General features: G+C 48.6%; 1 protein-coding gene across 2 annotated transcripts in view; it reads left to right on the top strand.

Moving 5' to 3' along the window:
* The window catches only part of Rab7a (RAB7A, member RAS oncogene family), a 35223-nt gene extending 20898 nt beyond the window's left edge, over positions 1-14325 (top strand). The window contains exons 3-6 of one of the 2 annotated variants that reach the window (XM_013032334.1): positions 2161-2287; positions 6670-6888; positions 7959-8087; positions 12886-14325. In XM_013032334.1, the coding sequence (XP_012887788.1) occupies positions 2161-2287; positions 6670-6888; positions 7959-8087; positions 12886-12981 (571 nt within the window). In that variant the 3' untranslated portion in view covers positions 12982-14325. Of the gene's footprint in view, positions 1-2160; positions 2288-6669; positions 6898-6960; positions 7210-7958; positions 8088-12885 lie in introns of those variants that run through there. The other variant, XM_013032335.1, reaches the window with a different exon arrangement.
* Positions 14326-15040: the final 715 nt, after the last annotated feature.

Here is a 15040-nt window from a genome sequence, read left to right on the forward strand (position 1 = left end):
CCACTTCCAGCTTTTTTTTCTTTTTGCTTATGTGGTGCTGAGGAATCGAACCCAGGGCCTCAGGCATGCAAGGCAAGCGCTCTACCACTGAGCCACCTCCCCAGCCCCTGAATAATTTCTTTGGTAGAGTTCTCCAATCCATCCTTTCCTACCTTCCTTCTTTTCTTCCTGCATCCATCCTTTCCTTCATTTCCTTACCATTCTTTTTTTTTTTTTTAATAAATAAAAGAGCTGGGCACCTGTGTCTCACACCTGTAATCCTAGGTACTCAGGAGATTGAGATCTGAGAATTGAGGTTCAAACCCAGCCTGAGCAGGAAACTCCGTGAGATTTAGAACCAGAAAACCGGAAGTGGGGCTATGGCTCAAGTGGTAGAGCGCTAGCCTTGAGCTGAAAAGCTGAGGGACAGCGCCCAGGCCTAGAGTTCAAGCCCCATGACTCACCAAAGGAAAAAAAAAGAAGAACAAATCCTGATAGGTAACCCATGCTGGCCTTGAACAAATTATAAGCCTTCTACCTCACCCCCCTGACTGCTGGGATTGCAGGTGCCTGGCTCAGAAGAGCTTGCTTACTTTGAGTTAGATTGTGATTTGATTACATAATTTGTTTTCTCTGTGTTGGGTTTTTAAACTTGAAGCAGCATGTCAGCTGGTGTGGCACGTGTTTCTGCTCAAAGCCAGTGGCTTCCTCTTGTTATTACTTCACCAAACTGAATACAGCCACTAAATGGAGAAAGTGGTGATCATTTTGGAATAGCTCTTATGCTTGAGCTTCATTTAGGAGTGAGCATCTTCTGATGTTGACATTTTTGAAAGGGAAAAAAAGAATGATAACTACTCTCTTCTGAGTTGCCTCTATTAAAACTGTAAACAGCTATTCCATATGTGACATTTGTTTTGCAGTGTTAGGGATGGAGTCCTGGGTCTGGAGCGTGCTAGGCGATCACTGCTACTGAGCTACCCCCCAAGCATCCCCAGGACAGTGCCCAGCTCCCAATGTGTGGTGCTAACACACATCTGGTGCTGCCCTCTGCTGTGGGGAAGTTCCTAGTTCTCAGTCAAGATGAGCAGGTTTTCTTTGCCTTTTCCTTTCCTTTCCTTCCTTTTTTTAAAAATTTCTTCATTGAGGTTAAGTGATTACATAAACTTCACAATACTGTGGGATAGTGATTCTTAGCTAAGTCACACACACATTCTAACCTTCACCAGGCAAATTGTCATGATCATGGTCTATCAAGTTTGTGAATTTTACAAGCTTTGACAGTACAACTATTTCTTCCACGCTGGGTGATATGTGTGTTTCTTTCCTTAGTGTGACCCGCTCCCTCCTTCCCTCTCATTCCCTTCCTCCCATCGCTGCCTTTGAGTTGCTTCGTTCATGTTCATCCGTGTCCAGTGCAGCTGAGGGCCCTCTGTTGTGCTCTGGTTCTGTGCCGCCTCCTGGCTTCCCTCAGAAGAGCACATGTGTATTCCATCTATGGGGTCAGAACATAGAGTCATCTAAAAACAACAGGACAAAGTAAGAAGAGGTCCTTTGTTTTTTGAGTCCTGTTTACTTTTGAGCAGGTTTTTTTTCTTTTTCTTTTTTTATCAGTCCTGGGGCTTGAACTCAGGGCTTAGGCACTGTCCCTGCACACTTCAGCTCAAGGCAAGCACTCTACCACTTGAGCCATAGCACCACTTCCAGTTTTCTAGTAGTTTATTGGAGATAATCATTTTACAGACTTTCCTGCCTGGGCTGTCTTTGAACCGTGATCCTCAGATCTCAGCCTCCTGTGTAGCTAGGATTACAGGCATGAGCCACTGGAGCCCGGCTCAGGTTTTCTTTTAAAGCTGCAGGTGTCACAAGTGGTTTTATTTATTTTATTTTAGTTATTTATTGGTCATTTGTGGGACTTGAACTCAGGTCCTAGGCTCTGACCTTGAGCTCTTTCGCTCAAGGCTAGCGCTCTACCAAGTCTGGTTTTCTGGTCGTTAATTGGATAAGAGTCTCACAGACTTTTTCTGCCTGGGCTGGCTTTGAAGGCCATCCTCAGATCTCAGCCTCCTCAATAGCTAGGATTATAGGTATGAGCCACTGGGGCCCAGCTTCAAAGTTGGTTTTAATTGTTGGTTTGGTTTGGTTTTTTTACTTAAACTTGTGGGCTTTTTCCAATTTCAGTGTGGGTAAGACATCACTCATGAACCAGTATGTGAACAAGAAGTTCAGTAACCAGTACAAAGCCACAATAGGAGCAGACTTTCTGACCAAGGAGGTGATGGTGGATGACAGACTAGTTACCATGCAGGTAAGCCATTGCACACTAGTGCTAGCCACACCTTGTTAGCTTATCTAATAATAAACTTAAAATACTTAGGCATTTTTCCTCTTTGTTGCTCAGACTTTACTGTTACATTCATGTGGAAGGCATATAGATATCCTACAGATGGAATTACTAGATGCAATTCTAGACACCCAGATTTTTCTTGTTTCTGGGTTGGTTTGTTTGTTTGTTTTTCTTGGTAGTGGGGCCTGAACTCTGGGTCTGGGTGCTGTCCCCTACTCTTCAGCTCAAGGCTGGCGCTCTACCACTTCCAGCTTTTTCTGCTTTTGTGGTGCTGAGGAATAGAACCCAGGGCCTCAGGCATGCAAGGCAAGCGCTCTACCACTGAGCCACCTTCCCAGCCCTTGTTTCTGTTTTTATTAGCATACACAACTAGTAGGTGGAGGGTCTCACTGTGGCTTCTTTACACAGCGCATCCCAGTCAGCCTCCCACTCCATCACCGCCTCACCCCATTCCTCCATTCTTTTTTTTTTTTCCGTCGGTCATGGGGCTTGAACTCTGGGCTTGGGCGCTATCCTTCAGCTCAAGGCGCGCTCTCTACCTCTTGAGCCACCACACCACTTCCTGTTTTCTAGTGGTTTATTGGAGATAAGACTCTCATGGACTTCTCTGCCCGGGCTGGCTTTGAACCACCATCCTCAGATCTCAGCCTCCTGAGTAGCTAGGATGAGCCACCTGCACCCAACCCTCCATTCTTTTAAGTGAAGGCACAGTTTAAGTTAGATCTTCTATGTGTGTCATGCTGGAGATTTACTGCAGGGCCTTATGCATGCTAAACACATTCCACTACTGGTGACATCCCAGCTCTATAAATGTGAATTTCAGGGTAAAGAATACTAAAATTTTGTGAAATTTAAGTATAACTAGGCTTTGTTTTTCTCTTTTCCTCCCAAGGTACAGAGAATTAAACCGAGGGCATCAAGCATGTTTGAGAAGCACTCATGCTAGACAAGCCCAGTCCCTGATCCTTTTGCTTGATTATTTATTATTTATTTATTTTGGTCATGGGCTTGAACTCAGGGCCTGGTTACTGCCCCTGAACTTTGGTGCCCAAAGCTAGATCTCTGCCACTTTAAACCACAGCCCCATCTCCAGATTTTGGTAGTTAATTGGAGTCTCATGTACTTTTCTGCCCAGGCTGGCTTTGAACCACAATCCTCAGATCTCAGCCTCCTGAGTGACTAGGTTTTCCAACTGCGAGCCACCGGCACCCCCCATCGATTATCTGTGACTTGGGAGCTTTATTCCCACCGGCACCCCCATCGATTATCTGTGACTTGGGAGCTTTATTCCCACCGGCGCCCCCCATCGATTATCTGTGACTTGGGAGCTTTATCCCCAGGCTGGCCTGAGGTGCAGTGCTCCTACTTGTGCTCCTTCGTGTCTCTGGGGACAGATGCACACGGCTGCACTGAGGCCCTGCCACGCCCGGAAGGGGCCAGTGGCAGGCACCATTGTTCCAACCATTGCTTGAGACACAGTGTTCATGAGTTCTTTAACTATGAGGCTCCGCTTGGACCTTCCCAGCTAGCTAGGGTTACAAATTCAGCCACAGTGCCCACCTGGGTATTATTGGTGGTAGTGTGGTATTTGTCACATCAGGCCTAGGAGCATAGCTCATGGCAGAATGTGTACTTAGCATGCATGGAACACAGCCTTATCCAAAAAAAGAAAATTGTCCTATCAGAATCGTGAGTGGATATATAATATATACAATCTTTTTTTTTTTTCTTTTTCTTTTGTCAGTGAGGCTTGAACTCCTGACCTGGGCACTGCCCCTGAGCTCAAAAGCTTTTTTTGCTCACTGTACCACTTGAGCCACAGCACCACTCTGGTTTTCTGGTGGTAAATGGAGATAAAAGTCTCACAGACTCTCCTGCCCGGGCTGGCTTTGAACTGCGATCCTCAGATCTCAGCCACCTGAGTAGCTAGGCGTGAACCACTGGCGCCCGGCGTGGCTTGTATAATTTTAAACGTAAAAAAATAATGAATATTTCTCTTAGGGACATTGGTCAGAGGTAGAATGTTTGCCTGGCACACACTGTAAACTGGATTGCGTCCCCAGCATCACTTACCCAAAAAATTAAAAAGATCACAGTAGGCAGAGGGTTATGCTCCCCCCCCCATCCTAGAGCTTGATGCCAGGGCCTGGGCTCTGTATCTGAGCTTCTCTGTGCTCAAGGCTAGCACTCTTGACTTAAGCCACAGGGCCACTTCTGGCTTTTTCTGTGTATGTGGTACTGAGGAATCAAACCCATGGCTTCATGCATGCTAGCTCTACCACTAAGCCACATTCCCTGCCTGGATTATGCTTTTTATAACTTCTTTTTTGGTCACAGGGCTTGAACTCTGGGCCTGGGCACTGTCCCTCAGCTCTTCAGCTCAAGGCTAGCGCTCTACCACTTGAGCCACAGCAACACTTTCTGTTATCTGGTGGTTTATTGGAGATAAGAGTCTCATTGACTTTCCTGCCTGGGCTGGCTTTGAACCACATCCTCAGATCTCAGCCTCCTGAGTAGCTAGGATGACAGGTGTGAACCACCAGCTCCCGGGTATAACTTTGAAGTTAAATTATTTTGAGCTTATTAGGAATAGCCCCTCCAACTTCTCAGCTTTTCCTTTTCATTTCACTCTTTGCCTTTTCTATTAGTAGTCATTTAGTTCTCAGCTGAGAGCGACCAGTTCTCACGTATCTCTGCTCTTGGAATCTGTCTGAAATACCGGCAAAGCATAATATTTGAGACTGGACCTGTGAGAGGCCACATGTGAGAGGGTGTCATGGGATCCTTTATATTTGAAAAATGTGTCCAGGTCTAGATTGAGTTCTGTTTATGAAACTTTCATACTTTCATAGGAATAGTGATCTGTTTCTACTTCATTATATGACCCAATTCTTTTTTTTTTTTGTCGGTCGTGGGGCTTGAACTCTGGGCCTGGGCACTGTCCCTCAGCTCTTCAGCTCAAGGCGAGCGCTCTACCACTTGAGCTACAGCGCCACTTCCGGTTTTCTGGTGGTTTATTGGAGATAGGAGTCTCACGGTCTCTCCTGCCCGGGCTGGCTTTGAACCGCGATCCTCAGATCTCAGCCTCCTGAGTAGCTAGGATTACAGGCGCGCGCCACCAGCGCCCGGCTTTGTGACCCAATTCTTGATTCTTCTCTACCTTAGTCCCCTTCTATGAGAAAACGGTTGTTTTTACACATAGGAAGAACATGAGTAAGCACAAAGACCCTATCCCTGGTAGCTCCTCAGTCCTGCCTTGACCCTGCAGACCCTGCCTCACCTGCATGTGTGTTCTGAGGCAGAGGACTGTTTGGCCTCACCTATCCCGATAACCTTGTCCTAATATTACCACAGCTGTCTTCTCAGTTGAGGTGGCTGTCCGGCAGTGGAGAAATCTAGTGTTGCTCTTGAACCTACTCTAGCACTGGAAAGCAACAATTTGCATTGGTCAGTAGGACCTGTGCGATACTCCATTTCTGTCAGGGTGTGTGATTGCTTTGTTTTGTAATAGAGGGTTTGTTGTTGTTTGGTCCTGGTTCTGGGGCTTGAACTCAGGGCCTAGGCACTGTTTCTGAGCTTTTTTTGCTCAATAATAGTGTTGTGCCCCTTGTGCCACAGTTCTATTTCCAGTTTTTTGGTAGTTAATTGAAGATAGGAATCTCACAGACATTCCTGTCCAGGCTGGCTTCAAACCGTAATCCTCAGGTCTCAGCTGCCTGAGTAGCTAGGATTACAGGTGTGAGCCACCAGTGCCCAGCTTGTAATTGAATTATAATATAAAATATTATAAAAAATATAAAGCATGCTGAACTTTTAAACCAAACTTCACTTTATTGAAATGTATAGATGTGAATGTACAATTCAGTGACGAATCACCTCCTTTTGTTTGTGTTTCCCCCAGAGAGGCTGGGTGTGGGAGCCACACCTGTAGCCTCAGCACTGGGGACGCTGAGGCAGGAAGAGGCCAGGGTCCAGGCCAGACGAAGCTCCATAGCAAAATTGTTCTCAGAAACAAACAAATATTCCTAGAGAAGTCCCAGGGTTATAAGGGTACATAAGCATATAAGAGCATACATAGCTACCCATGTAGGGCAGTATATAAAAACTTACTTTGTAGCACTCCAGAGAGCAGACTCCAGGTCACACTCTCAGATACTCTCTGCGCTTACTTGTTAGGGTTGTTTAGGGTGCTGCTGCACTGTGGGGGTCTGCGTCCTGAACCCTGTAGCTTTGTGGGTCCCCCCCCCCGTCAGCCTGTGTGCTGTTACAGGCCCCCCAGCACAGATGCACCTGCTGCTCTGCTGAGCGTCCTCCAAGTTGGAAATGTTTGTTATTTCTTGCAGATCTGGGACACAGCTGGTCAGGAACGGTTCCAGTCTCTTGGTGTGGCCTTCTATAGAGGTGCAGACTGCTGTGTTCTGGTGTTTGATGTGACTGCCCCTAACACATTCAAGACCCTTGACAGCTGGAGAGATGAGTTTCTCATCCAGGCCAGTCCCCGGGATCCTGAAAACTTCCCCTTTGTTGTGTTGGGAAACAAGATTGACCTCGAAAACAGACAAGTAAGTGCCAGAGGTGATGGGAGTTGTCACAGACACCCACCCCTCCAATTCCTTGGGGCTTTGAAAAGTTCTATGCTAGGTGGTTCTGGATGGTTCTTGGTTTTAGAGTCCCTCATCCTGGGCCAGGGCCATCCTTTGAGGTCTTTGAGAAGTCTGGCGATGCTGGCTCCGTGTCTGACCCTGAAGCACCCCCTCCAGCTGTGTTGCTGCTGCCAGCTGTTGCTGCTCTTTGAACCTTTTGCTCTCTGAAGTAGGGAGTTTGATCTCACTCTCAGTGGTCTGCACAGATCAATGGTATAGAAGATTGCCGTGGGTTTTGAATTAAATGGTTTTTGTGTATTTTCAAACAGTATTTGTTGGAAACATTCTTTTACTAATTACAGCTACTTATTTCTGACCACTAATCCCTTAATTTTCTCCTTTCTAAGACTTGTCTCTTGGTTGAAATGGGCTAGCATTGGAAAGGAATGAGGATGTGTGAAAGCTACAAAATTATGTGTCACTTGAGCACACAGCACGGGTGTCCACGACCAAGCAGGCAGGCGTGTTGAAGAGATGAGAGGGTGCTGTTCGTCCTAACTGGCTTTTTTTTTTTTTGGGGGGGTGCCAGTCCTGGGGCTTGAACTCATGAACTCAGAGCCTGAGTGCTGTCCCTGAGTTTTTCTGCTCAAGACTAGGGCTCTACCACTTGAGCCACAGCTCCACTTCTGGCTTTTTCATGGTTGATGGGAGATAAGAGTCTCAAAGACTTTCCTGCTTAGGCTGGCTTTGAACCATGATCCTCAAATCTCAGCCTTCTGAATAACTAGGATTATAGGCATGAGCAACTGGTGCCTGTCTTGGTCTGGCTTTTATTCCCTTCACAAATCACATGTGAGCATAGCTGAGGTCAGTAGCACAGGCTGCCCACGCTTTGAGTCTGGCACGATCTGTGATCCTCACAGCCAGCTCACGAGTCTTGGCAGATCTCCATGGTTGTCGCTCATCCTCATTCCAGGTCTGACTTAGCTGTGTACCTACAGGCTGTCACTGCTCGTGTCAGTCCACATGTGCCCTGCTTCTTCCTGCAGGTGGCCACAAAGAGGGCACAGGCCTGGTGCTACAGCAAAAACAACATTCCCTATTTCGAGACCAGTGCCAAGGAGGCCATCAATGTGGAGCAGGCGTTCCAGACAATCGCAAGGAATGCACTTAAACAGGTAGGTGTCCAGGTCTCCACAGTGGTCTGGCACCCTCTGGTGATGACAGCCTGGCACTGGCCCAACCCTACTGCCCTTGCTTGTGATCTTTCCTAGCACCCTCTCATGGGCAGTCAGGAAGCTCTGTTTCTGGGAGGTCAAAGGCAGTTTCTGCCTGAGTCCCAGAAGTTCTGCTCTGTGTGTCATCTAAAGACTGCAGTGAAAACATGGGCCTGCGGCTCGAACCCAAGAACGCAGGGCCTGGGTGCTGTCCCTGAATTTTTCTGCTCAAGGCTACTTTCTTTTCATGCCAGTAGATCAGAAAACTCTTTTCCAAATTGCTCCTTCTCTTTAAAGAGGAGATACACTTAAATTCAATTACTAATTCTATTAGTCCTTAGACCTAACTTTTAAAAATTACATCTGAGCTCCTGTTTCCCACCTTTGTAACACGCCCTTTGCAGGGCGTTTGTGATGGTTTCATGGGGTGGACATACATGCTAAGAAAGACCAACAAGAGGCAAAATCCAAAACGACTGTATTAAGGAGCCTGGAGCTCTGCGTGACAAGGTAACAGGAAGGCAGGGTGGGCTGGAGCAGGTGAGAGCAGGTCATCCAGCATCGTCCCACGTGGCACAGCAGGTGTTGGACTGCAGAGAAGGCAGCTGTGTCCAGGACACCAGGCTGGTCAGATGCACCGGTTCTCAGAGAACAAGATGTCTGGCTGTGTGGGTGAGAGACCCTGGGAACAAGGGGGCCTACACAAGTGACAGCCTGCCTGGCAAGGCTTGTGCCCGAGCGCCCAGCACCTCTCTGGAAACACAGGTGTGTGCTGACTGCAACACAGACCTGCACCTGACTAGTAACCCCACAGGCTTTTCAGAGTTGATGCGGCCACTTAGGAGTCCCGTCCTTGGTGGCTGGCATCACTCGCAGTGTTTCTCTGATCCTTGCTGTCCCTGCTTCTTTGCGTCACTGCTTACGTTTCTGTGGGGTCTAAGCTGTTAGGCTGAGAGGTGTGCTTCCTCTCATGTGTGTGAGGGTTTGGTTTCTCCCCCTCCCTCCCTCCCTCCCTCCCACCCAGCAGAGGGTGTCCTCAGCTGCTGACGGCCGCGCCAGGTGCGGGCCTGCCAGTTCCCCTTTGTGGCCACTGTTCCACTCTAGCTCGGCTATTTGGGTCTCTCTGCTTGACTAGCCTCCACAAAGCACCTGAAAATCCTCACCAGGGCCTGGGGAATTGAAGCTGAGTTCACCTGTGCTCCATGGGATGGTCTCAAGTTCCAGCCCAGCCTGTGGTATTTACTAAGACTGTCTGAGAAAAATTGAGAAAGTGCTACACAGGAGGCCCTTTCACAAAAAGAAAGTTAGGGCCAGAAAGCAGGACATCTTTGGACATACTTTTTTTTCCCTTTTGAATAGCCCTTTGTTTTCATTGCTAACATGTGGAATAAGAGGTCTTCCCTGCCCTGCCAGCGTGGTCTGTGTTGTATTTGATGTGCACATACTCTGGGATGCATGCACAGTTCCCTTAGTTTCTCCTGGTGATGTCTGTGTCTCTTTGGACACAGACTTGATTTGGTGTTTTCTTTTCTTTTTCTTTTTTGCCAGTCCTGGGGCTTGAACTCTGGGCCTGGGCGCTGTCCCTGAGCTTCTGCTCAAGGCCAGCACTCTACCACTTGAGCCACAATACTACTTCCAGCTTTTTCTGTGTATTTGGTACTCAGGAATTGAACCTGGGGTTTCATACATGCTAGGCAAGCACTCTACCACAAATTCACATTTCCAGCCCTCAGACTTGATTTGAAAGCCTTTAGATGTGGAGGTGTGGCTCAAGTGGTAGGGCTCCAACCTAGCAAATGTGAGGCCTTGCATTCAAACCTCAGTACTGTCTCAGAAGGAAAGAGTCTGGGGTCCGGCTCCTGTCAGGGCACAGTTCTACGTGTTGTTTGTGGGTAATTGTTTGCCAGTACTGAGTCCACCCTGAGGACCTGCGGTGCTCTGTCACTTCTGAGCCATACCTGTAGCCTGGCTTTTTGCTGATTATTCTAGAGATGGAGTTTCTCCAGCCTTTATGCCTGGGCTGACTGTGATCCATGATCCTCAGATCTCACCCCCCTGAGCAGCTAGGGTTACAGGTATCCAACTTCATCATTCTATCTTATATCTTTTTTCTTGCCTGGCATTTCTTTTTTTAGCTGTCTTGTATTTTCTGGTGTTTTTTTTTTTCTTTTCTACTTTATTGAAATCTGTGTTTCTTTTTCTTTTTCTTTTTTGTTAATTTGTTTTTATTGGGGTTTAGGACATGGGATGAGAAAGGTCACCTTGAGACATGCCCTTCCCCCCAGGAAATGTCCATTCTAATCCTGGGATGCTTTTTTTTTTTAGCTTTTTCTTTCTCTTGACACTACTTTCTACTTTATTGAAATCTGTGTTTCTGCGGTTTTCTCCCCTCCACCCCAGCTGCAGCCCGTACGTCTCTGTGGGGTGCACCTGTCCCCATAGGCTGCCCAGCACACCGCAGGGACAGGGTGGCTTGCACCTTTCGGTCCAGAACGCAGCTGCAGCAGTCTGGGTCCTGTAAGGCCTGTCCTGCTGTCCTCTGCCTCTGTGCAGAGTGGGCAGGTTCAGCCGCTGCCTGGGGCATCCCTGACCCCGTGGGAGCAGTATAAACTTCAGATCCTTGCCTAGAACGGTATTCTGAGGCACAGGTGGGAAGGAAGGTGGCTCAGTGGTGGAGCGCTCGCCTCGCATGCTTGAAGCTCTGGGTTCCATTCCTCTGCACCACATACACAGGAAAGGCCAGAAGTGGCTCTGTGGCTCAAGTGGTAGAGGGCTAGCCTTGAGCTGAAGAAGCTCAGGGACGGCACCCAGGGCCTGAGTTCAAGCCCCAGGACTGGCAAAAAAAAAAAAAAGATGAAACGCTGGTGAATGTTGCCACCAGAGGCTAAGACGCGAGGGGGACCCTTCAGGACGGGAGTGGGGCTTGGAGGCAAAGCCCTTGCTTACCAACCCGGAGGCTGTGGCTGCAGTCCCCGCAGGGCCAGGGAGGCCACTCCCATAACTGGACTGATGATGGCTTGGGGGAGGGGCGGCCACAGGTGAGCACAGGGGTCTTTTTGGAATGATGGCTGTTCCATACAGAGGGTGGTGACCATTCAGTCTTTAAACACACTAACATCACGCTTGCACAATTCACAGTAAAACTGATGTCTTCCTTAAATATGTATTCCCAGATGTTGTCTATTTTTTATTTTTTTGTTGGTTGTGGGTCTTGAACTCTGGGTGTGGGCGCTGTCCCTCAGCTCTTCAGCTCAAGGCTAGCGCTCTACCACTTGAGCCACAGCACCACTTCAGGCTTTCTAGTGGTTTATTGGAGATAAGAATCTCATAGTCTTGGGCTGGGAAGGTGGCTCAGTGGTAGAGTGCTTGCCTTGCATGCCTGAGGCCCTGGGTTCGATTCCTCAGCACCACATAAGCAAAAAGAAAAAAGCCGGAAGTGGTGCTGGGGTTCAAGTGATAGAGCGCTAGCCTTGAGCTGAAGAGCTGAGGGACAGCGCCCAGGCCCAGAGTTCAGGCCCACGATTGTACCCAAAAAAAAAAAAAGAATCTCATGGTCTTTCCTGCCCAGGCTGGCTTTGAACTGTAATCCTCACATCTCAGCCTCCTGAATAACTAGGATGACAGGCGTGAGCCACCAGCCACCCGGCCACTGAGAGAGCTTTAAATGAAAAGTAACAGAGCTGGGAAGGTGGCTCAGTGGTAGAGCGCTTGCCTTGCATGCAGGAGGCCCTGGGTTCGATTCCTCAGCACCACATAAGCAAAAAGAAAAAAGCCAGAAGTTCCGCTGTGGCTCAAGTGGTAGAGCGCTAGCCTTGAGCTGAGGAGCTGAGGGACAGCGCCCAGGCCCAGAGTTTAGGCCCCACGACCAACAAGAATAGAAACAGTCCCTACTTGTGTCTAAGGCTGCAGGCAGCAACTGGCACATCACCCAGTTAGTTCCCTGATAATGCACACGGTTCTGCCACACCCAGAGGTGCAGCCCTGCTCCCCATGGGAGCCATGCCCTCCAGCGGGGGTCTGCTCCTGATTCTGCAGCACTCGGGAGCCAAACCTCTTCTAAATCTTAGGAAGAGAAAGGAAGACCGTGGCTGTCCATCAGTCTGAAAACAAGTGGGAGGTGAGGACAGGGGAGACTGGGACTGGGTCCAAGAGACTCAGAAGCAACGCTGCAGCCGGCACCATATGGGAATCCTGTCCCAGGTTGGCCTAGTCTTTGAGAGAAGTCAAGAATCCAGACTATGGCAAACTGTTCTGTTTTTTGTACTGGTCCTAGGGTTGAACTTGGGACTTGGGCACTGTCTGTGAGCTTCTTTTGCTCAAGGCTAGTGCTCTACCACTTGAGCCACAGCTCTACTTCTGGCTTTTTGGTTATTCTTTTGTTTCATTGGCTTTCCTGCCCCAGCTAGCTTCAAACTACGATCCTCATTTCTCAGCCTCCTGAGTAGCTAGGATTACAGGTGTGAGCCACCAGATGCCCAGCAGGTAAGTTTTAAGTATTGGCAACTCTATGGGCCAACCATCCATGAACATGTGTAAGCAGGACATGGTCTTCGGGTCACCAGGCCATGCTCTGGGCAGGAGCATCAGGCAGCTTGTCCTGGCTACTCAGCGTAGACAGGGGCTCCTTCTGCCTGGATTTGTCATCATCAGGTGGCCTGCTCTGCTCTACATCCAGGGTGGGCCCACTCTGTCCCTTCTCTGTGCTGTGCTGCTTGTCAGAAAGGCCAGAGGTGACTAGCCTTTCTTTCTCGCTGTCTAGGAGACAGAGGTGGAGCTGTACAATGAATTTCCTGAACCCATCAAACTGGACAAGAACGACCGGGCCAAGGCCTCAGCCGAGAGCTGCAGCTGCTGAGGAGGCAGTGAGCACTGAGCACAGAGTCCTTCACCAACCAAGAACACACACACACAGGCCTTCAAACACACGCCCTCCCTCCTGTAAACAAACCAAGAACACACACAAGCCTTCAAACACAAGCCTCCCTCCTGTAAACAGAGCAGAAAGCAACCTCTCACATCCAGCTGCCAAAAGAAATCCCACCAAACACGGTTGTCCCTCATCCACACATGCCCACGTCATAGTACACACACACACACACACACACACACACAAGCAAACTGCAGCACAGGCCTGCGGGGCTCCTAGTCAGTCGCCCCCCGGTGTGGCTGCAGACCCCAGTCTGGCTGGTCAGCAGTGAGCTTGCTCTTCTTGTCCATTGGAAAGCGAGAGGACTGTTCACAGCGAATCTCTCTAATTAGTGATCTGATTGTTTTAACGGTCTTGTTATCCCTGACCCCATCCTCCCTGCCGAAGGCCCCCTTGGGAAGGCTGGTGCCGACGCTTCATTTACAGGCTTACTCCCAGTCTGATCAGACTGAGTTTTGTATGTATCTGTTAATGCTTGTTACTTTTAACTAATCAGATCTTTTTACAGTATCCATTTATTATGTAATGCTTCTTAGAAAAGAATCTTATAGTACATGTTAATATATGCAACCAATTAAAAATTATAAATTAGCGTGAGGAATTTGTGGATCATGTGTGTCAGGCCCTGTAATACAGGCATGTAAGGTGGAGGGTTGGACCCTGTCTGGATTGCAGTGTTAGAGATGCAGCATTTGGAAATCCAGCTAGTGGCAGTATTCTGTACAGTAGACACAAGAATCATGTACGCCTTTTATCAAAGACTTAAGAGCCAAAAAGCTTTTCATCTCTCCAGAGGGAAAACTGAACTAGACAGTTCCCTTCTGTCTGAATTTTCCAAAAGGTTGATTTGCATAATACAGTTGTACGTGCAATGGATAAATGGTTGTTATAACTCGAAATTCTTATCTCCTCCCTTCCCCTACTGCTCCACATTTCAGAACTCCCATTAGATGTGCACCTGCTCTCTGAGGAGAGGAGAGCCCTGGCAGACCTGTCCTAGCAAATTGACCTTTGTTCTAGAAGGCGCTGCTTTTAGGATTGTGGTGTCCTAGGTTAGCAGACCTTCTCCTCCCAACCTAGCTTCCCCCCCTCCCCCCGCCCAGCCACCCACCTTCTCAGTTGAGCCCTGGCCACTCGGCCCCTCCCCAGGACTGCCTGCACCCTGACTGGCTTGAGGGAGCATGCCCTTCTCCAGAGGTCTGTGTTCTAGGTGTGGGCTGCGTCTTCTGTAAAGAGATGAATGGGATGCCAATAAAACTTAACAAGAACAAAGAACAGCTTCCTTGGCCCTGTGTGCTGGTTTGTTTTTTTTTCCTCTCTCTTCCTGCAGATAAATGGCTCCAAAGAGATGTTTACTGCCCACAGCCAGTGTTCTTAGGGTAGGATCCTTCTCCCTGGCCCATCCACCCCGTAGGACCTGCCTTCGTGGTTTTTGCAATCTCAGTATTGTGGGTGTTTAGTCCTTGAATGGACACAGCATAGTCCCCTCAGAGTAATGGCCACCATGACCCTGAATTCAAGCCCCAGTTACAAAGTAAATCCAAAGAGGTGTCACCTAGAAGCAATTCTGTAAAGTATCAGTGGAGCCAGACTCCAGTGGCTTACACCTGTAACCCTAACTCTGCAGAAGGTGGGGGTCCAAGAGACTCCTCTCCAGTTTGCCAGCAGACAGCGGAAGTGGAAAGTGGGGCTACGCTCAGATACTAGACCTCAGTCTAACCTTTAGTTCAAGTCCAGGACCTGCACAAAAAGTAAGTAAGATCTGTGAGAGTAGAGCTGTGGCTCAAGTGGTAGAGCAAAGCAAGAGGGCAGGGAATGTGGCTTAGCAGTAGAGTGCTTGCCTAGCATGCATGAAGTCCTGGGTTCAATTCCTTAGTACCACATAAACAGAAAAGGCCAGAAGTGGTGCTGTGGCTCAAGTGGTAAAGTGCTAGTTGAGCAAAAGAAGCTCAGGGACGGTGTCCAGGTTCTGAGTTCAAGCCCCAGG

Source organism: Dipodomys ordii, unplaced genomic scaffold (assembly GCF_000151885.1).
Source record: "Dipodomys ordii isolate 6190 unplaced genomic scaffold, Dord_2.0 Scaffold153, whole genome shotgun sequence".
NCBI classification, from domain to species: Eukaryota; Metazoa; Chordata; class Mammalia; order Rodentia; family Heteromyidae; genus Dipodomys; species Dipodomys ordii.